Here is a 16,988-nt window from a genome sequence, read left to right as displayed (position 1 = left end):
TTTCATCTGCGCATTATTTCAGTTTAGGAAACAAATAGTTTATTTAAATATTGTATCTGTTTTATGTAGTTTTAGCCATATTACAACGCACACTAACGCATTTTAGGCGTTAAATAACAGATACATTTTCCAAATACAGTTAACAGCTAACAAGTACTTTATTTGACTTAGAATGTTTTACAGGAATTAACCAGATTGATTTATTTTTAACAACACTGTGTGTTTATTGCCTCACAATTGCCTATTTAGCCTGTTCATCATTGGATCGACATTGTCGGACATTCAATACCTGTCGAACAGTTTCTCTTTTGCATCTTTTCCTTTTTATTCAACCTGCTGCGACATTCGTGATGAAGGAATGAGTGACCAGATCAAGGAGGACTTGGGAATGTGATTCTTTTGTTAAAACGGAAAGAAGGAAAGACAAAAAAAAACATGGGAAGAAATGTCTCGTATACTTGCCCGTTCCGCTGCTTAAAAATGTTCCCTTTGATATTGTATCATTTGTGGTTTATTGAACTGAGATTTTTGATAAAATGAAGACATTTTAATTACAATCAGAAAGCGAGATATAACAGTTGTTTTATTTTTAAAATAATAACTTTATTAGTAACCTTCATGCATGTATGGGGTATTCAACATCTGTCATTCAGTATATCTTAAAGGTAATTTAAAAAAAAATGTTTTGTCTATTCTAATAACTTAAGATACAGTCTTGCGACATTTTATTTCTATGCACAGTATAAACTGTATATTTATTAATTCTAATCAAAATAAATATCTTTATTTTTACTTCTCGTGCTTTATGTCAGAAAACCTTTTTTGCATATAAAAAAAAAATAGTTGGGCGCTCAGCGTTCAGTCCTGAGAGGAAAGCACGTCGAGTTGTGATGGTGGCTTGCTGCCACCTAGCGGCTATTTTCTAAAACATTTTTGCTTAAGGTAACATGGACAATGAACTTTAATGAACTCTTTTATATATATATAAAAAAAAAATTCCTTTGACTTTCCTTTAACAGTCAATGTGACACTAACGATGGGGCTTAATCTGACTAAAGAAGATGAAAATATATGTTTTATCTTGGTCTTATATAATAACTATGTTGACCATGTTGTGCCATCTACTGATATGTGTTTCTCTGTCTACTACAATGTCAGCATATTATTTTTATTTTTGAATAAATTTGTACGTTTACAGCGATGGCTTTAGCAATACGTGATTACAAAACTGCAATTAAATTCAGAAGACAACTGGTTTGGTTTTAGAGTGTTGGACAAAGAGTGCATTGAGAACAAAAATCCACTCCCTTACTTGTGAGGGATTATATAACAAGCTCTAAAGTCTGTTTACAAGACAAACTGCTCGTGGGCTAAGGTTACACTGCTTATCTGAGGTAGTTTTGGTTGGAAGAGAAAAACAGAAAGTCCAGAAAGGAACAGTTGTATTAAGTTTTCCTGGTCAAGAATAAGTGCGTCGGGGTGTTTCGCATGGCAATAATTGCAGATCATCTGTAAATGGTTACATTGCAAAAGTTCTCAAACCCATTGAACTTTTTTTTTATTTTTTATTTTGGCATGTTGCAACCACAAACCTCAATTTATTTTTTCCTAGGAATTCATGAGCTAGACCGACACAATGTAGCAAAGTTGAAAATATGTAATTGCCAACATATTTTTTTTACAAATGAAAAACAAAAATTGTGGCGTATAATTACTTTTTAGCCAAACCGCTTGCTAAGTGGCAGTCGATACATTTTGGGCAACGTTTCAACCGGCTTTGCAAATAAAGACTGAATTGTTTTGTGTGCTCATGCTCGCAAAATAGCAACTTATTGGGACTGGATGAAAGGCATCTGAACAGGAAGGTTACGACTTTAAGGCTATAGCAACAGACCTGGATTTAGGTTGGGATTCTGACTGGGTCATTCAACACATACACACTTTAATCTTAGCAAGTTCAACATAGCCCTGTCCACATGTTTAGAGGTCTTGTACTGCTGGACGTGAACTTCCGCCTCAGTTAAGTTTTTGCCAAAATCAACAGGTTTTTCTGACAGATTTGTCTCTGATTTAGCTCTATTTATTATCCCATCAATTCTAACCAGCATTTCTATCCTATGGTATGATACAGCAACCACCAAGTTTTGCTGTGAAGATGGTGTGTTCAGGATCAGAGTAAAAAGTCTTCCACAAATGCACACAAAACTACATTTATGGGGGTTTATTTGGTCAGGAAACAAAAGATTAATTAACTTTAATGTTATGTAAGCTGCTTTGTGTGGTCCAGCAAATAAAAATTTCAGTACCGCACGCTCACGTCCAGGGTATCAACATGTCAAAAATGGAGAGGATATGAACACTGTCACAAAGGGTCTTTGAATCCATGAAGCTCCCAAAGTACAGCAACAAAGTTATTATTAATTTGACAGAGTATAAGTGGGAATTCTCCCTTTTAATCCTCCGGGGTCAGTGGTCAGTGTCAGCTCCCCAGCAGAGGGGAGGATGATACTCTGCTGCAAGCGGACACTTCGGTCAGACAGAGCCAGCTGCTTGAACTGCACACAGTCTCAACTGCATGCAGCTTGAACGTTCGAAGATTTTTTTTTATTTTATTTGGTTTCACAGGATTGAGCACCCCTACTACTAAAAATGAAAGTTCCATTTAAAAGACAAAACAAAAAAACAAAGAAAGAGACCTTCAGTGTGAGGCAGCTATTGGATAAGGTTGTATTCCTATTTTCCCCCTCCAGTATGAAGTGCGCATATTTGGGGAGAAAGGATAAAGGGTCAGCCTGGTTTAGCCGTGTCCTATTATTAGGCCTGGCTCAGACTCACAGCGCTCAGCTGTAACCGTACTCCATCTGTCAAGTCACGTCCTCTTCCTGCTCTCCCCCACACAGTATCGCTGCAGCCAGGCTAAAGGCACTTCAGTCTGTGCCACCCTACAAGCCAGACAAACAGTAGGATAGGTGAGCAGCTGCCTTTCCAGACCACCACACACCATGGAGGGTCTGGACGTCCAATCCCATATCAAAGATCGGGTGATGACTGAGGAACAGGAGGATGGTGAACAAAATGGGGAACAAGATGAAGGAGAAACAGAGGCCTCTTCTCCTGTGGTCTCCAGCACAGAAGAAGAAACCGATGAGGATTCGGAACCAGAGCCCCCGCCTGTTATCCGAAGGAAGGTGTCGTTTGCAGATGCATTTGGCCTCAACCTGGTCTCAGTTAAGGAGTTTGACAATGCTGAGGCGACAGAACCAGAGCCTAGCTGGTCAAATGGGAGGAATATAGTCAAAGCAGCAGAAGAAATATATCTGTCTTGCCTGTTTACTGTCCCCTCATCCACAGAAGAGCTGGATCAGAGGCTGGGAGAGCAGATGGTTGAGCTGGAGAGCATCGAGCTTCTTCCTGGAACAACAACCTTCCGTGGCATCGTCCGGGTGGTGAACCTCTGCTACAATAAGACAGTCTTTGCTCGGTTAACTCTGGATCGCTGGAGCAGCTACTTTGACCTGCTGGCAGATTATGTACCAGGGTCCAGCGACAGGAAAACAGACCGGTTCACCTTCAGGTACACTGTGGTTCCTCCGTTTGAGAAAGAAGGAACCAGGGTGGAGTTCTGCCTCCGATATGAGACTCCAATGGGCACTTTCTGGGCTAATAACAAAGGGATGAACTATGTGATGTTCTGCCATCAAAAGGCACAAGTAAAGGAAGGCGTGACTCAAACAGAAGAGGAGACCAGCAGCTACAAGAGCAAGAGGAGTTGTCTCAAAGCCAACAGGTGAGACAAGTCAAGAACTTTCTGACTGCTTGCTTAAAACAGAAGCAAAGAAAGGCCCCAAGCAGTAATCTGAGACAGTGTGAAGGGTTTATTTACTCAGTGCTGTTCCTCTCTTTAGATGAAGGTGAAAGCAATAAAAGCCCAGCTGTATGGCCCATTGTCTGTTTATATTAAGTCGTTATATAACTCCTTGGTGAGGGATGTTTGGCCCACTGAACACATTTCCCCTTTTATGGTCAAATGTCAGTTCGGGTTTCCATGATGTCTTACTGTAGCTCATCTATTTGGACATGACTTATTATAATGTTTCTTTAAGAGAAAGTAATATCTCCATTTAAAAGTATTTATTCTGATAAAAAAAAATCACCTTTTGCTGCACTAATACCACAGTCAGAAAACTCTATTCACTTCTGCCTCTGTGCTTCGTTTATGCTACTCACCAATCTCACGCTGCCTCACTATCACTGTCATTTAACCAAACAAATACCACATGACCAAGGCACCTCTGCAGCCCCTCCAGAGACAAACGGCAAAAGGATGGAAACAAATATGGGCTATTAATCTTTGGAAGCATCCGTCCAAAGTGCAGACCTACCAAAAGAATGGTTGATATCAAAGCATAAAAAAGTTCAGATATGAATCCATTTGCAAACCTGCTGCCAAAGACTTGGGGTTGTGGAGGGAATAATGTTCACAAACAATATTGATCCAATCAGACAGAGTCTGAGCATGTTTTGCAAAGAACAATTGACACGACTTTTACTCTCCAGATATGCAAAGTCATAGATGCATACCTCAGAAAACATCTAGTCAGAATCAGTTTACTTTCCACTGAGCGTGAGTTTTCCACTAAACATCCTGACAAAATACACCAAAATTTCCAGTTGTGGTGACATGACATTTAAAGACAATCAAGTATAAATACTTTTGCAATGCATCATGTTTAGTTCATCGTGCTGCAGAATGGAATTGAGCAAGTAAGTGTGATTTAATTAAATACTTCTTTAAACCACAGGAATGGAGACACAGAGAAGCCCAAGGAGAGCATACACACCAATATTGCTGCTCCAGGTGAGTATAAGGCAACTTCATATTTATGCAAGAACTAGAACGAGCATTTGCAATAATTGGCTTGTGTGACATATGTGAAACACGTTTTGGCACTCTTGCATTTCTTTCACAGATGGGGAATGGACACGTGAAGTAAAAAAGACTTTTGTAGAGACATCACTTTATCATGAAGACCAAAAACCTTGGGTGAGACAGAGACAAAAAGCCCCTTTTTTTTCAAACCTTGCAATATTATCTAACTACTTTATGTTGACAAAACAAGGTATTGGCATAAAGCTAAATTCTTTTCTAAGTACACACACATTGTTCTTTCTGTGGGAGTAAAAGCGACAACAGAGTCAGAGATGCACATCATTCTGAACATAGTTAAGTTCACCTCTGCAAGACATGGAAACTCAGGTAACTTGACACTTTTGAAGCCATTTGAATTTACCCACACACAGACAGCTACAACTAAAAGTAGCCTGCTTGTACACATGCAGGAAAACCGATTATGTAAACTAAGACAAGATGATGAGAAGATGTTTCGAGAGTGTTACAGAGCATTGCATCATCACATTAATCTTACAAAAAGTATTCGGCGAATACCAGCGCTGCGATTTAGTTCAGCTGACGACCTTAAACTCTGAACAGTTCAAGTGGTGTCTGTGTATTAGCTTAAGTGGAACACTGAGCCCGACCTTTGACTTTTTGCTTTCTTGACAGGTGGAAAGCGTGAAAAGGCGGCGTAGGGCGATCCGTTTGGCACGTGTGCAGGACTACCTCTGCCAGCGGGCGCAGCAGCAACCAAAGGGATTTTCACATGACTCAGCCTGGGGCCTAAAGGTTTCTCAGCATGTGTCAGCTGCACGGGGTGACTCTGCCAGCTGTCTCTATAAATCCCAGAAGATGCAATCAAGTGAGAGTCCACAGGTACTTACCTACCATCAGATTCCTTTGCCAACATTGGACTGGAACAGCCATACACCAGAACAGCCGGGTACTGCTGATGGCAATGACATCTTGACTGGGAGAGATAAAGTGACTTTGTCAAAAGAGTCGGAAGAAAATACACCGTCTGTTAATGATATGTGGGAGAGTTTTTCTAAAAGTACACATGATAGCAACACTACAGAAACCTCTGTGACTGATGAATGGCAGGTTTTCCTTAATGGGCCCAGCTGCAAGCACCACTCTGATGTCCCAGAGTCAGAGTGGCTCCAGACAGCAGCATCGGTGCTTCCTTCAAATCATAAGGAGCCGCGAATCCAATATTCTGAAGAAAGTCAAGAATTTGAGGAGGCCACAGATACACCCACCACGTTACAAACCTTAGCTGCGTGTCAGCTGCTGTCAGACACTTGTGAAACGTTGTTGGCTGCCGCTGCCTTGAACTCTAAGGATGATCAGCCGGCAGAGGCATGTGTCAGCAGCACAGGAGATGACAACACAGCGACGCGAGACCTATCCCAAAGGTCACAGACGAACTCTGCAACAGACACTCCACAGGAATTCAACCTCAAGAGGGCACTGCCTCTGTCCGAGGGCACCGCTGACAGTCCAACGGAGCGTCACAGACACAAGGACGGGGAGCAAAAAAGCAAAGATATAATAGGAACAGCGGGAAGAGGGGAAGGCGAGACCCTCGCATTGCACACAGCTGACTCGGTAACAAGCTCAGGGGAATTGGAGACAACAGACATGACGGTAATGCCAGAGACTCCGAATGCCAGCAATGTTGATACAATCTCACCAGATGCAAGGCAGGATGGGGGGCTTTCTTGGAGCGGGGAACGAGAGGTTACAGGCAATGCACACAATGCGGTAGATGACATCCTGGCATTTAGGGAGACAATCAGGGAGGAGACAAGGGACAGGGCCAGGTATGACTTCTCTGCATCCGGGCAAGGAGAGGAGGAGGAGGAGATCATGATGAACTATACGGCAAAGAAAGTGCCAACAGAAGAGGAAATATTTAGGCCGCTGGAAAGCAAAGAATGTAATACGCCCCTAAGGTATGGAGATAAAATCCAGTATGAGGAATTCAGGCAAAGCCAAAACGGGGAGATGGTTGAGAACGAAACAGAAAAAGCAACAAGACACACAGATGAGTTTGAGTCAAAGCAAAGGTATGAGGGAAATTTAGAGAAAAACAGAAACATTTTAATGGACGCGAGTGAAGCTGGCTCGTCCAATTACTGCAAGATGGATGTAGTGCAGAATGAAGTAGGAGCTGCTGAGACACAAAACAAAGAAATGGAGGAAGTAACTGATAAAGATAGTGAGCTCATACAAATGTTTGATGTGGTAAAATTCCAACAAAAAGATAGACAATCTTCATTACTTATCAAAGAACATGATGCACAGTCACGGTCTGTGCAAGTGGATGAAAGCCTACATATTGAAACAACTGAAGATTTGCCTGTCACAGAAGAAGAGCAAAATAGTGACCAGACATCTGAAGCAGTCCAAGAAGAGTTGAGCTGTGATAGAAAAGCAATGGAGCAAAAAGAAGTAAGCCCTTCTGCAGATGTAAGTCCCACTGTCGATGCACTGGAAGCTATAGTTTGCCAAACTACCCACGATACACAAATATCTTGTCACGCTTATAGATATGATCTTAACCATTTGGAAGTGGTCGAACCACGATTGACGGATCCCCAGACAGATTCAAAGACTCAAAAGCGAAATTCAGGCAGAGACACAAATCCAGAGGTAATGGCAAAGGAGAATTGTGCACAGAAAGACACTTTGGCAGAACTCCGACCTGAAACATCAAGAGGAACAAAACAAGATCTTAGCGAGGAAGATGAGAGAGTCTGTGTTGGAAGGCTTAAAATAGAGGCAGCGAGAGAGTTGATAGGTAATGCAGAGAGCCCTCGGGGGGAGAATGAAAATGCTTGGAAAGAACAAGAATCACCAGCCAAAGTGAAGACTTCTCCACATGTCGAATACAACAAAATGGCAGAGGGAATAAAAGATCCCATTACAGGTGGCAATAGTGCCGCACTTGACGCGACACAGCCAGGAATTGAACAAATGTTCGTAGAAAGATTTGGAGACAATTTGGTTTGTAGCATCTGGGAAGAGGTCTTTGCCCGGGAATTACAGACTTCTGCTTGGCATGCAAACACTGCTGATGACTTGAGAAGCAGGGCCACAGATGCGACTGAAGACCACCGGAAAAACTTGAGTGACACCTGTGATTCAGGTGCATTTTCACCGACTGAATTTCCAGCAGATCCAGCCTGTCAAGGACCAGAGCCAATCTTAATTACCGAGTGCAATGAACACTCTCTGAAAGACAGAATTCATCTGCTTACCATGACAGAGTGCACGGATAGTCCCTCTGAATTGCAGACTGATTGGGATTCAATTGCCAATCTGAACCCAATAGTTCATAATGAGGACCCATTGTTTAAACCAGCCCAGTATCTTGGCTCTCCAAAGGATCAGGAGAACAGCTCACAAATTAAAGCCAGGTCGGTTTCTCATCAGACGAATGATTTTGAAATAGAAGGCTGCAAGTTTGCTGACACGGAGAGCGCTAATCAGTCTTCACACCTTTCCAACAAACACCAGAGCTCCTCGGAGAAATTCAAAGAGTCTGATGCCTTTTTTTGGTGGACTATATTGTACACAATCATCCACATCACTAGATTACTAATCTGCATGCTCCTGGTTGGAGGGTTCTTCGTCATCGTCTTCCTCTATGACTTCCCGGCCTTCTTTGCGCTCTACATATTTTCAATGTCTTGGTGGATTTTTAAGTGGAAGAGGCACCAGGTGATGACAGGCAAAACGGCTACAGAATAGGTTACAATTCATGTGTTCTCATGCATGAAACATTATGGAGAAATCACATTTAAAGAATAAATAACACCAAGTGCAATATGCTGATTGTGCGTTTGTGTAATTGTGGATTTTTATTTTGCCCTTTTTTTTTAATGCAATCTTGTAACCCTAACGCTAACAACTTGGATCACAAGTAGTGTGAACACTAAAGTCTTTCATTTCTTTTGTTTTGTTTTGAGGTATTCAACTACTGAACTTCAAATGGAACTACAGATTAGCTGTAATACTACAAAATACATAGATGTATTTGTCCAATGTATGTTAACTTGCTGTGTTTTTTGTTTGTTTGTTTGTTTGTTTGTTTGTTTTGTTTTTTGGGGGCCCAATACTACTTCACAATGTATGAGACTGAACAAAGTGACTGTTGTGACATTCAATAAATGCATTTACAAGGATTACCTCTGCTTTTTGATAATCATTTCTTGTTTAACATTAATTAAGGTTAGCATATTTTGCTTGGCCAGGGTTTTTTTTTTTTTATGTTTGTACCCTTTCTCCTTGGATGTATGGACTTCCTCTGGGAGCTCTGGGTTCTTCCCACATTTAAGAAAACATCCACATAAGGCAACAAAGTCACTACTTCAGTATAGATTCTCTCAGTGGGACAATGCGATTCATAACACCACAAAGTTTCCCCTCAAAATTAGCTTTCACATCTCCTAGTTACACTCGGACACATCATCATGCCTTGAAGAGCTTTGGCAGAACAATAACTACCATAATTTCTGATTTATGAGTGAACCTGAATATAAGGCCTACCCACTAACTTATTACTGATGTAAAAACTGCCCCAAGTTGCTGTTTGGTCAAAGAGCTGGTAACGCTGCTTGCGACACACAGGCATCTTGAGTGACACTGCATTTCACTAGGAGTTACTTGAGCCCGTCTGGGGTATGTTGACCTTTTGTAAGTTGGCTCCCTTTCCATGCTGGCACTTTTATCTATGTGGCAATAAGCCAGCATTGACGGAGTGGAGGGCTACTCGTCAAAGGGCACCTGGCACATCCACTATAGTGTGTGCAGACAAAAAAGTAGCTGTGATCAGGAAGAAACCAAGAAACAAGGCCAGAATCTCAATTGACTGTGCTTGGCCAGGGAGAGGAGGCTGCTTGTAATATTGACAAGCTTCCAACAGTCGGTGATTATAGACGAATCTGCACCGTACACAGAGGGGGATACGCGCCGCTCATTTTCAAGGTATTCACGTTTTGCCAAAAGCAAAATATTGAAGAAGGTCCTCTGTTCGCATGCAACCCAAACTGAACCTCGAGGCCTACATGTAGATGAAAATAAGGGGCCGAGGACTGATACTCCAAATGGCTCCAAAAACACAGCAGTGGCAGCATTAAGCGCCTTAATCCTGCAGCAACAAGAGGCTAGAGACTTGTAGGGATGTTCACCTTACTTCAAACATACAATCCTGGCTGCAATTTAATGGTTTAGGTCAAAACACGTCCGTGCTTGAATGCTCTAGTAAAGGTCGAGGCTGAAATCAATATCACAAAATGTGGTAGAATTTAAAAAAAAAAAAAAAAAGTTCACAGTCACTTTATATCCAGAATGTGGGCTAATTTGTAGAGCCATCCAAAAAATAAAAAATAAAAATAAAAACACTACTCATTACCCTGATATCATTTCCATTAGAAGAAAAGAACCTCAACCCTGGTTCTGAGGGATAATTTTAAAGCATGTTTTAGGCGCTTCCCTGCCGCTGCAAACCTTGCTTAAATAAATGAGTGATCAACAGGCTTCTGCCGCAATTGGAGGTATGCTAAGGAGGTAATCCAATCATTTGAATCCGGTGTGCTAGAGTGGGAGGATCATCTAAAATATGCAGGACAGTGAAACCTGAGGACAGGGGCTGGGGGGCCACTGCATTATAAAACACCTAATGAAAATGCAAACAATAGTTTCAGGCAGTCGTTTACAAAATAATTCTCCTCTTCCGCATCACAAATGTGGGCTAGATTGTTTCGGATGGACCGTTGCTGTCAGGACGTGTGCAAAATTCCTCATATACCTTCCGAGCTCACATCTGTTGTTGATTATGGCACAAAATGGATTTTAGAAATGCTCAAACTTATGTTACAAATATGGTCACTGTATGATTCAAACCATTTTTTGCAAACTTTTATGAAAACAAAAACGTCATTTTAATAGACCAGAAAAATCCAGAGATAAATTGTACCCAAGTTCATGTCAGGCCACCGAGTGACCCTGCTGTGTACGTGAAGAACCGACTCCTTGGATCGCAGCCAGAGCCTTGTGATACAAGACTAAAATGAGATCTTGCCCATCACGCATAAATGACCCCCACATTGGCCCTCTCACATAACACAGTGTATAGAGGGATTATGTGTGCAGTAAGCCGACTATATTTACAGGATTTTCCAAAGCATGGGAAGGGCCAGAAAGCTTTTTGACAGCTTTATTTGTTATTGTTAAGGTTAACGTTGAGACAGAACTACGACAACTGGAAGTGGAACTTTATAGACGGGTATGAAAGGCATTTTGACAATGAAAAGACCCATAAAAGTGTAAGATATAAATGCCTCTGCGCTAGCTGGTGTGGTTGCTCGTGTACAAGTATATAACAGGAATCAGAAGCAAATACGCAATGTACAACGCTGCTGTCAAGTGAGCAGTACTCTGAAGAATGCATTCCAGCTGTATCCTCACAAGCTCCCTGCCTCCAGTAGAGCTTAACATAGTTAGGACATAACAGCAATACATATCTTTCTCCTGCAGTTGCACAACAGTGACTCACCGAAGCAACACTGATAAAATAAAAAATAAATAGAATTTGCATCTCATCGTTATGAGGTAGCCAAGTCAGAATGATGATCGGATCGGTACTTCATGATTATGACTCAGCTGTCTCGTGATTTTGACTTAGCTAAGTCATAATTATGAAACAGACAAGTCATAATTCACTCATAACTATGAGATAACCAAAACGTACTTAGGAGATTGGGTGGCAATTGAGATGGACGTTTTTCCGTCACCTCTGTAGCAATTTAATGATTGGCAAAATCAGTGATAAGTGTATATTAAAAGTCGATCTTTCACTATGATAAGAATGCCAGCACTCAAGTGCTTAGCATACATAGCAGAAAAGGCATCTTTAAAAAATATTAGGATCTTTGAATCTAGATCAACAGTTTGTTACCAGGGAGAAAAACATTTTAGATTCCCCCCCCAAGAGAAAAAAGTGCAATGCTATATTTCTGCCAGCAGATGTAAGTATAATTCAACTTTTGAAATTGCACATCTAAAACCAAGCAGCCTGTGTTCATGCCATGTTTAATATACAGATGGAAGTGTGTATAACTCATATTTTTCTTCAATTTAGTTGACTGACCTTACCATACACATCCGTACATACATAGAGATGAAAGGCGTGACATAAGCATACTGCTGAACGGAAGTCAAATCAAGAGGGGAACAGTAATATCATCCATGATCTCCCTATGGCAAGAATCACTTTGCAGTGAAGTGCAATGGTGGGTAAAAGAGGGCACATAAGGACAAGGTATGCGAGTGGAAGAGCACAGAATGAGGCGGCGCTGTGTGTTGTGCGGGCTGAAGGGACCTGAGGCACTGTGCTGACAGATTGGCGACCTGACAGACTGCATCGTCCACATTTTCGTCAGATTGAGAACAACTTTTCTCTATTCATCCTCCGCCCCAGCCTGAGCAGTCGCCCTGCTGGCGCATTGTGCTCAGCCCACCCAACCTCCAGCCTCGCCAGCGTCATCTGTCTGAGACCCCCACCAACCTTTCTCCGTCATTGCCTGAGCCGAGCTCACATCCCTCTGACCGCTCGGCACCTCGACATTCCCAGATGTCCACGGGCTCCTGTGATACTGAGACACCCAGACTTCTGCCATCAGTATTTGGCCCCTGAAAGTTGATGCGTTTGGAGGACTGCTGAGGAATTGTTATATAACCGAAAAGGACTGCAGGCTTTATCCCAATGTTTATGTGCGTTTGCATCCTGAGACCATTGTCTCATAAAGTGAGACAATGGTCCATTAATCCATTGTCTCACTTCATGTCTAAAGTTTAATTTGCTCCCAAGTCATAAATGTGTTCATCAGTCGATAGACTTTGTATAAGAAATAAGTCTGTGGTCTTTTGTAGCACTTGAAGAAGGTCGAGTTTGTACTCGTGTTTTGTGTTTATATGATTGGTTTAACAGGATGTGTTGAGAATTTAACATTTTACGCATCTAAAAAAAAAAAAACGGAGTGAGTAGAATGTGTGTGATTACCAGCTTGATCAAACACTACTGTGGGATGGCATACCGTCCTTATCACAAAGTCAGTCAACATACTTGTGTTGATCACTCTAGCACACACAGCACACCAAAAGTGCTAATTCCAAAAGTATTCAGTGGGACTGAAGTCAGACATGCTGACAGGCCGTTCTATCCTCTCCACTGTCAGATTCTGCTGAAATTCATTTGTATTCCACTAAACATGGCTCCTCATTGCTAAAACAATCTAGGATTTTCACTTTGCAGAGTATGAAATGTACAAGCTCAAATAAGTAGATAACTCGTCATTAAACTTTGTTCCTCATTTCCTGCTCTGAGAGATTCGCCCCACGAGCTGAGCGGGTTGGAAACCGCCGTGTTCAACGACATCTTAAGAACTGGACCGAAATATGTATTTCTTTGCTTTTATGTCTCAAGGTTTATCTCGATGATGAGCTCCATCGTTTGGCTGTTGCGTATCATTCCCTCTCCTTGCCAGACTAATTGCCTTTACCTTCATATTTATAGAGATAAAGACAAGCCTGGCACGTCTTTGGAGAAAATCATCCAGGACAGAGTTACTTTTATCACTTGACTATCTTCTCTTAATGATAAAACTCTCTAATAAGACTCTCCAAGGCGAGGTGATTCATTCCCCCTTCATCTCGTGGCTCCGTAATCCAATTCATAACAGCCATCCGAAATGTTCCACATTTAGATCACACGTTCCTCAGTATATCGGTCTTATTCAGAGCACTCATTATCAGGCTCTTGCTTCATTTTGCTTATATTACAGGATTACTGAGCGATGACAGGGTTGTTTGTCATCTCCACCGCTGCCAGTTTTGCTTTTTTGTCATCGCAACGAGGAGGTGCGAGAAAAGAATGAGGAGGAAGACAAGCAGGACACGAGGAGGAGGAGGAGGTGTAATTAGATCACACACGAGGACGGCTGTCTTAACATCAGTTTCATATTGATTCATTTTTGCCCAGCAAAGGGATCAGGGGCAGTGCACGAGGACGTACAGTATTTAGTGGAACTTTTTAGGAAACGTGTTCAGCACTAAAATTTCAACTACGACTAAAAAAATGTATTTGTCGGCTGTCGTTTAACAGAAAGCCATTCGGTAATTGCACATAAACATAATTTAGGTCAGTGTGCCTGACCTAAACACTGGCTCAACATGAAAAAAAAAACAACAACTGATGAAAATCTTATGAAACAAAACTTTCATTTTCTGACAGCATTTTGACCTTTGTGTTAAGCAAGTCCCAAACTAAAAAATAGCAAACTTACCTGCTGCGTTGTTTCACACTGCATGGACTCCAACTCCACCCTGCACACCTTCTACTGATCACCTGCATCTCCTTTATCTCCTGGAACTCTCCGCATACAAACCAAACAGCTTTTGCTTCACTCACCTTTCAACTTGGCTTTCAAGCCTCACCAGTGCTTCCCATTTCATATTTAGTAGGATTTCTTGTTTTTGCCCTTATGAAAATGCTACGTAAATCGAACACAGATCATATGCAGGCCATGTTGACAAAATCAATGAAGCAGAAAATGAAAACGCAGCACAAAGCATTACCAACTCACTCACGGAAAAGAGGGGTTTTGTTTTTGTTTCTTAGGATCCGGAATCACTGACCTACTTCTGGTTGTAATTATAAAAACTATAAATATTTGACAAGTATATAATTTAAGGTAATTCTTTAAGTCCATGTGTGTAAGTCATTTGAGTGCTTTTCTATATCAAAATGGTGGAGCCATTTAAGCAGTAAACATTTGCATTTGACGTAGTTTTACAAGATTAAAGACATGACATATATCACAAGCCGCGCTGAACAAAAACAACAATATAATCTATTGATATCTGATGCCTGTTGTCCTGAGCAGAATGAGGTTTATAGGCTGAGTTGTTTTGGACAGCAGGGACAGATTTCTTGGTGATTCAGAGAGTCTGGAGCCAAGGTAAACTGTGTCATGTTTCGTGCCTGCGTACAGTAAGTGTGTCTGTGTGCGAAGCTTCGTTTTCGCGTGTGTCCGTGCCCAGAATCGTGCCTTTTTTGGCGTGTGGGTGTGTGTGGGGGAATATGGGCGTGTGAGTCGCTCTGCGATGGGCGGGGGGTGGGGGGGATGTGTATTTCAAGAACGCCTCATGCATGTGCGCCTGTGTATGTTATATGGCTTGTGTGGGCAGTTAGGATTACTCAAAGACGGCGCCATATTTAGGAGAAGCATATTGTTGGCAGAAAGGCTAAAGAAACAGGTTCCAGTGAGTTTTTTTTTCCTCTCTAAGCAGAAACTCATTCAAATTCAATGTGTCCTTTTATATTTTAGGTTTTTATATAAAGAAACACAGCATAGACTAGCTGAACCGAAAGAAGTTACTCATCGAACATCGAATAAAATACACCTGAGCTGATATTAAAAGTTAAATACGGCCCCTCTTACCTCGTTACTACTTTATTTTGACTATTGGATTTTTTTTTTTTTTTTACTGAAAGTGGATTTATTGAATGTTGAGGAAAATTAAATAAAAGAATGGACTAGACGGCGGAGAGAGGAGACAGAATGAAATTAAATCTGAGAAAAATGGCAGTGTTCTTGCCGAGCTTCGGCTCAGTGAGCTGGAACACAGCCTGGACCTGTAGGAAATTGTAAAACGAGTTGGTTCAAAGATCTCAAAGGTCTGACGAGCGTGTGGATGTGCAAAGTCAACAAAGACTTATAAACCAACAGTGAACCTTTAGGGTGAATTCTAAAATAATGGACTGTTTGGGGGGACCAGCAGAGTATTGTGTCCTTCCATTTAGCTCTACATTGATGGCAAGAGGCTCTTATTGTTTTAATGTTGCATGGTATAACATGACAAAGCTAGAAGGTTTTTTCTTGCCCTAATTAGTGCGGGAAAATGGAAAATGACTGATTGCCCTGTGCTTAGTCTTACATGAATAAGTAAAACTTTTTGTCGTGTTTAATAATTACAGTTTCATTTATTTCTTTATGTAATTTGAGGACAATATTGTCGAAAATATATTACTTGATATAAAATGTAAATAACTCATGAAAGCTTTCTTAATCTTCCATGGAACTGATTACATCCCTTTGTTTCTTTTTACAGTTTTTTTTAATGTCACTCTTTTAAATTATCACAATCTGACGACTTACAGAATGAAAAATTAAAGGTGATAAAGAGAGCAGGTAATGAAGAATTAGGAGCAAAAAAAAATCCAGAGTTTTTAAAACTTGTGCAAGACAGAAGCCGAAGCAGGTGTTTGAGATTTTGTACTTCACTGCTGTTAATGATGCGAACCTGAATCAAATCGATTTTTACCACTCTGTTATCATAAATCATCAGCCTGAGAGAGTGTGTGTGTGCGTGCGTAGGTTACTGTGTTGGAGTCATGAGTGTGTATGGCCTAAATCACCAGACCAATGCGACACTAGAACGCAAGTTACTATCTAATTACCTTCTGCTGGTGCTAGATGGAATCTGCACCGTTACATTCATCAGGGTCACAGATGCACAAAAATCTCAGGGCAGTTTTCTAAATGTATCGCACGCCTGTATGTACGAATGAAAAATGCTGTTTGATGGTGACAAAAACAAAAAAGTTTTTGCTCTATTTTGTGAGTCTAAAATGGAACAAAATTATACTGGATTCCTAAATATACAAAGAGAATGTTAAAAGCACAGAGCAGCAGTGTCAACAGTGGAGGTTCCCCTTTCAACACTATGAAGCTTACCATGAAGCCAAAGCAACAATGTGGTGGTTTAGTTTAAAGATTTTTCGTGTTAGAACGATCCAGTCAAAGTTGGGATACAAGTCCAATAGGCAATTTGTGGCAATTCTTGGAAGTTGGTCTTCACAGAAGCTGTCCCTCCAATTTGGCATCTACATCCTATATCTACCAGCTACGCACATCTAGTCCTACAAAGAAAATCAAGAAACTATTGATTTCAGAGATACAGAAAACAAAAAAATCATCTACCAGATGGGTTTAAAGCTTCAAAACCCACTGGTTCTATGCCG

General features: G+C 41.1%; 1 protein-coding gene across 1 annotated transcript; it reads left to right on the top strand.

Moving 5' to 3' along the window:
- The first annotated feature begins 2,796 nt into the window (after positions 1-2,796).
- Positions 2,797-9,087, top strand: ppp1r3aa (protein phosphatase 1, regulatory subunit 3Aa). Its single transcript, XM_014985188.2, has 4 exons — positions 2,797-3,787; positions 4,803-4,858; positions 4,971-5,044; positions 5,564-9,087. The coding sequence occupies exons 1-4, from the start codon at positions 3,003-3,005 to the stop codon at positions 8,651-8,653; spliced, it is 4,005 nt and encodes a 1,334-aa protein (XP_014840674.2). The 5' UTR covers positions 2,797-3,002; the 3' UTR covers positions 8,654-9,087.
- Positions 9,088-16,988: the final 7,901 nt, after the last annotated feature.

The sequence above is a fragment of the Poecilia mexicana genome, unplaced genomic scaffold (assembly GCF_051168715.1).
Source record: "Poecilia mexicana isolate PSO_F unplaced genomic scaffold, ASM5116871v1 scaffold_23, whole genome shotgun sequence".
In the NCBI taxonomy this organism is placed as follows: Eukaryota; Metazoa; Chordata; class Actinopteri; order Cyprinodontiformes; family Poeciliidae; genus Poecilia; species Poecilia mexicana.
The sequence above is the reverse complement of the archived record's forward strand: the minus strand, read 5'-3'. Positions and strand labels throughout refer to the sequence as shown.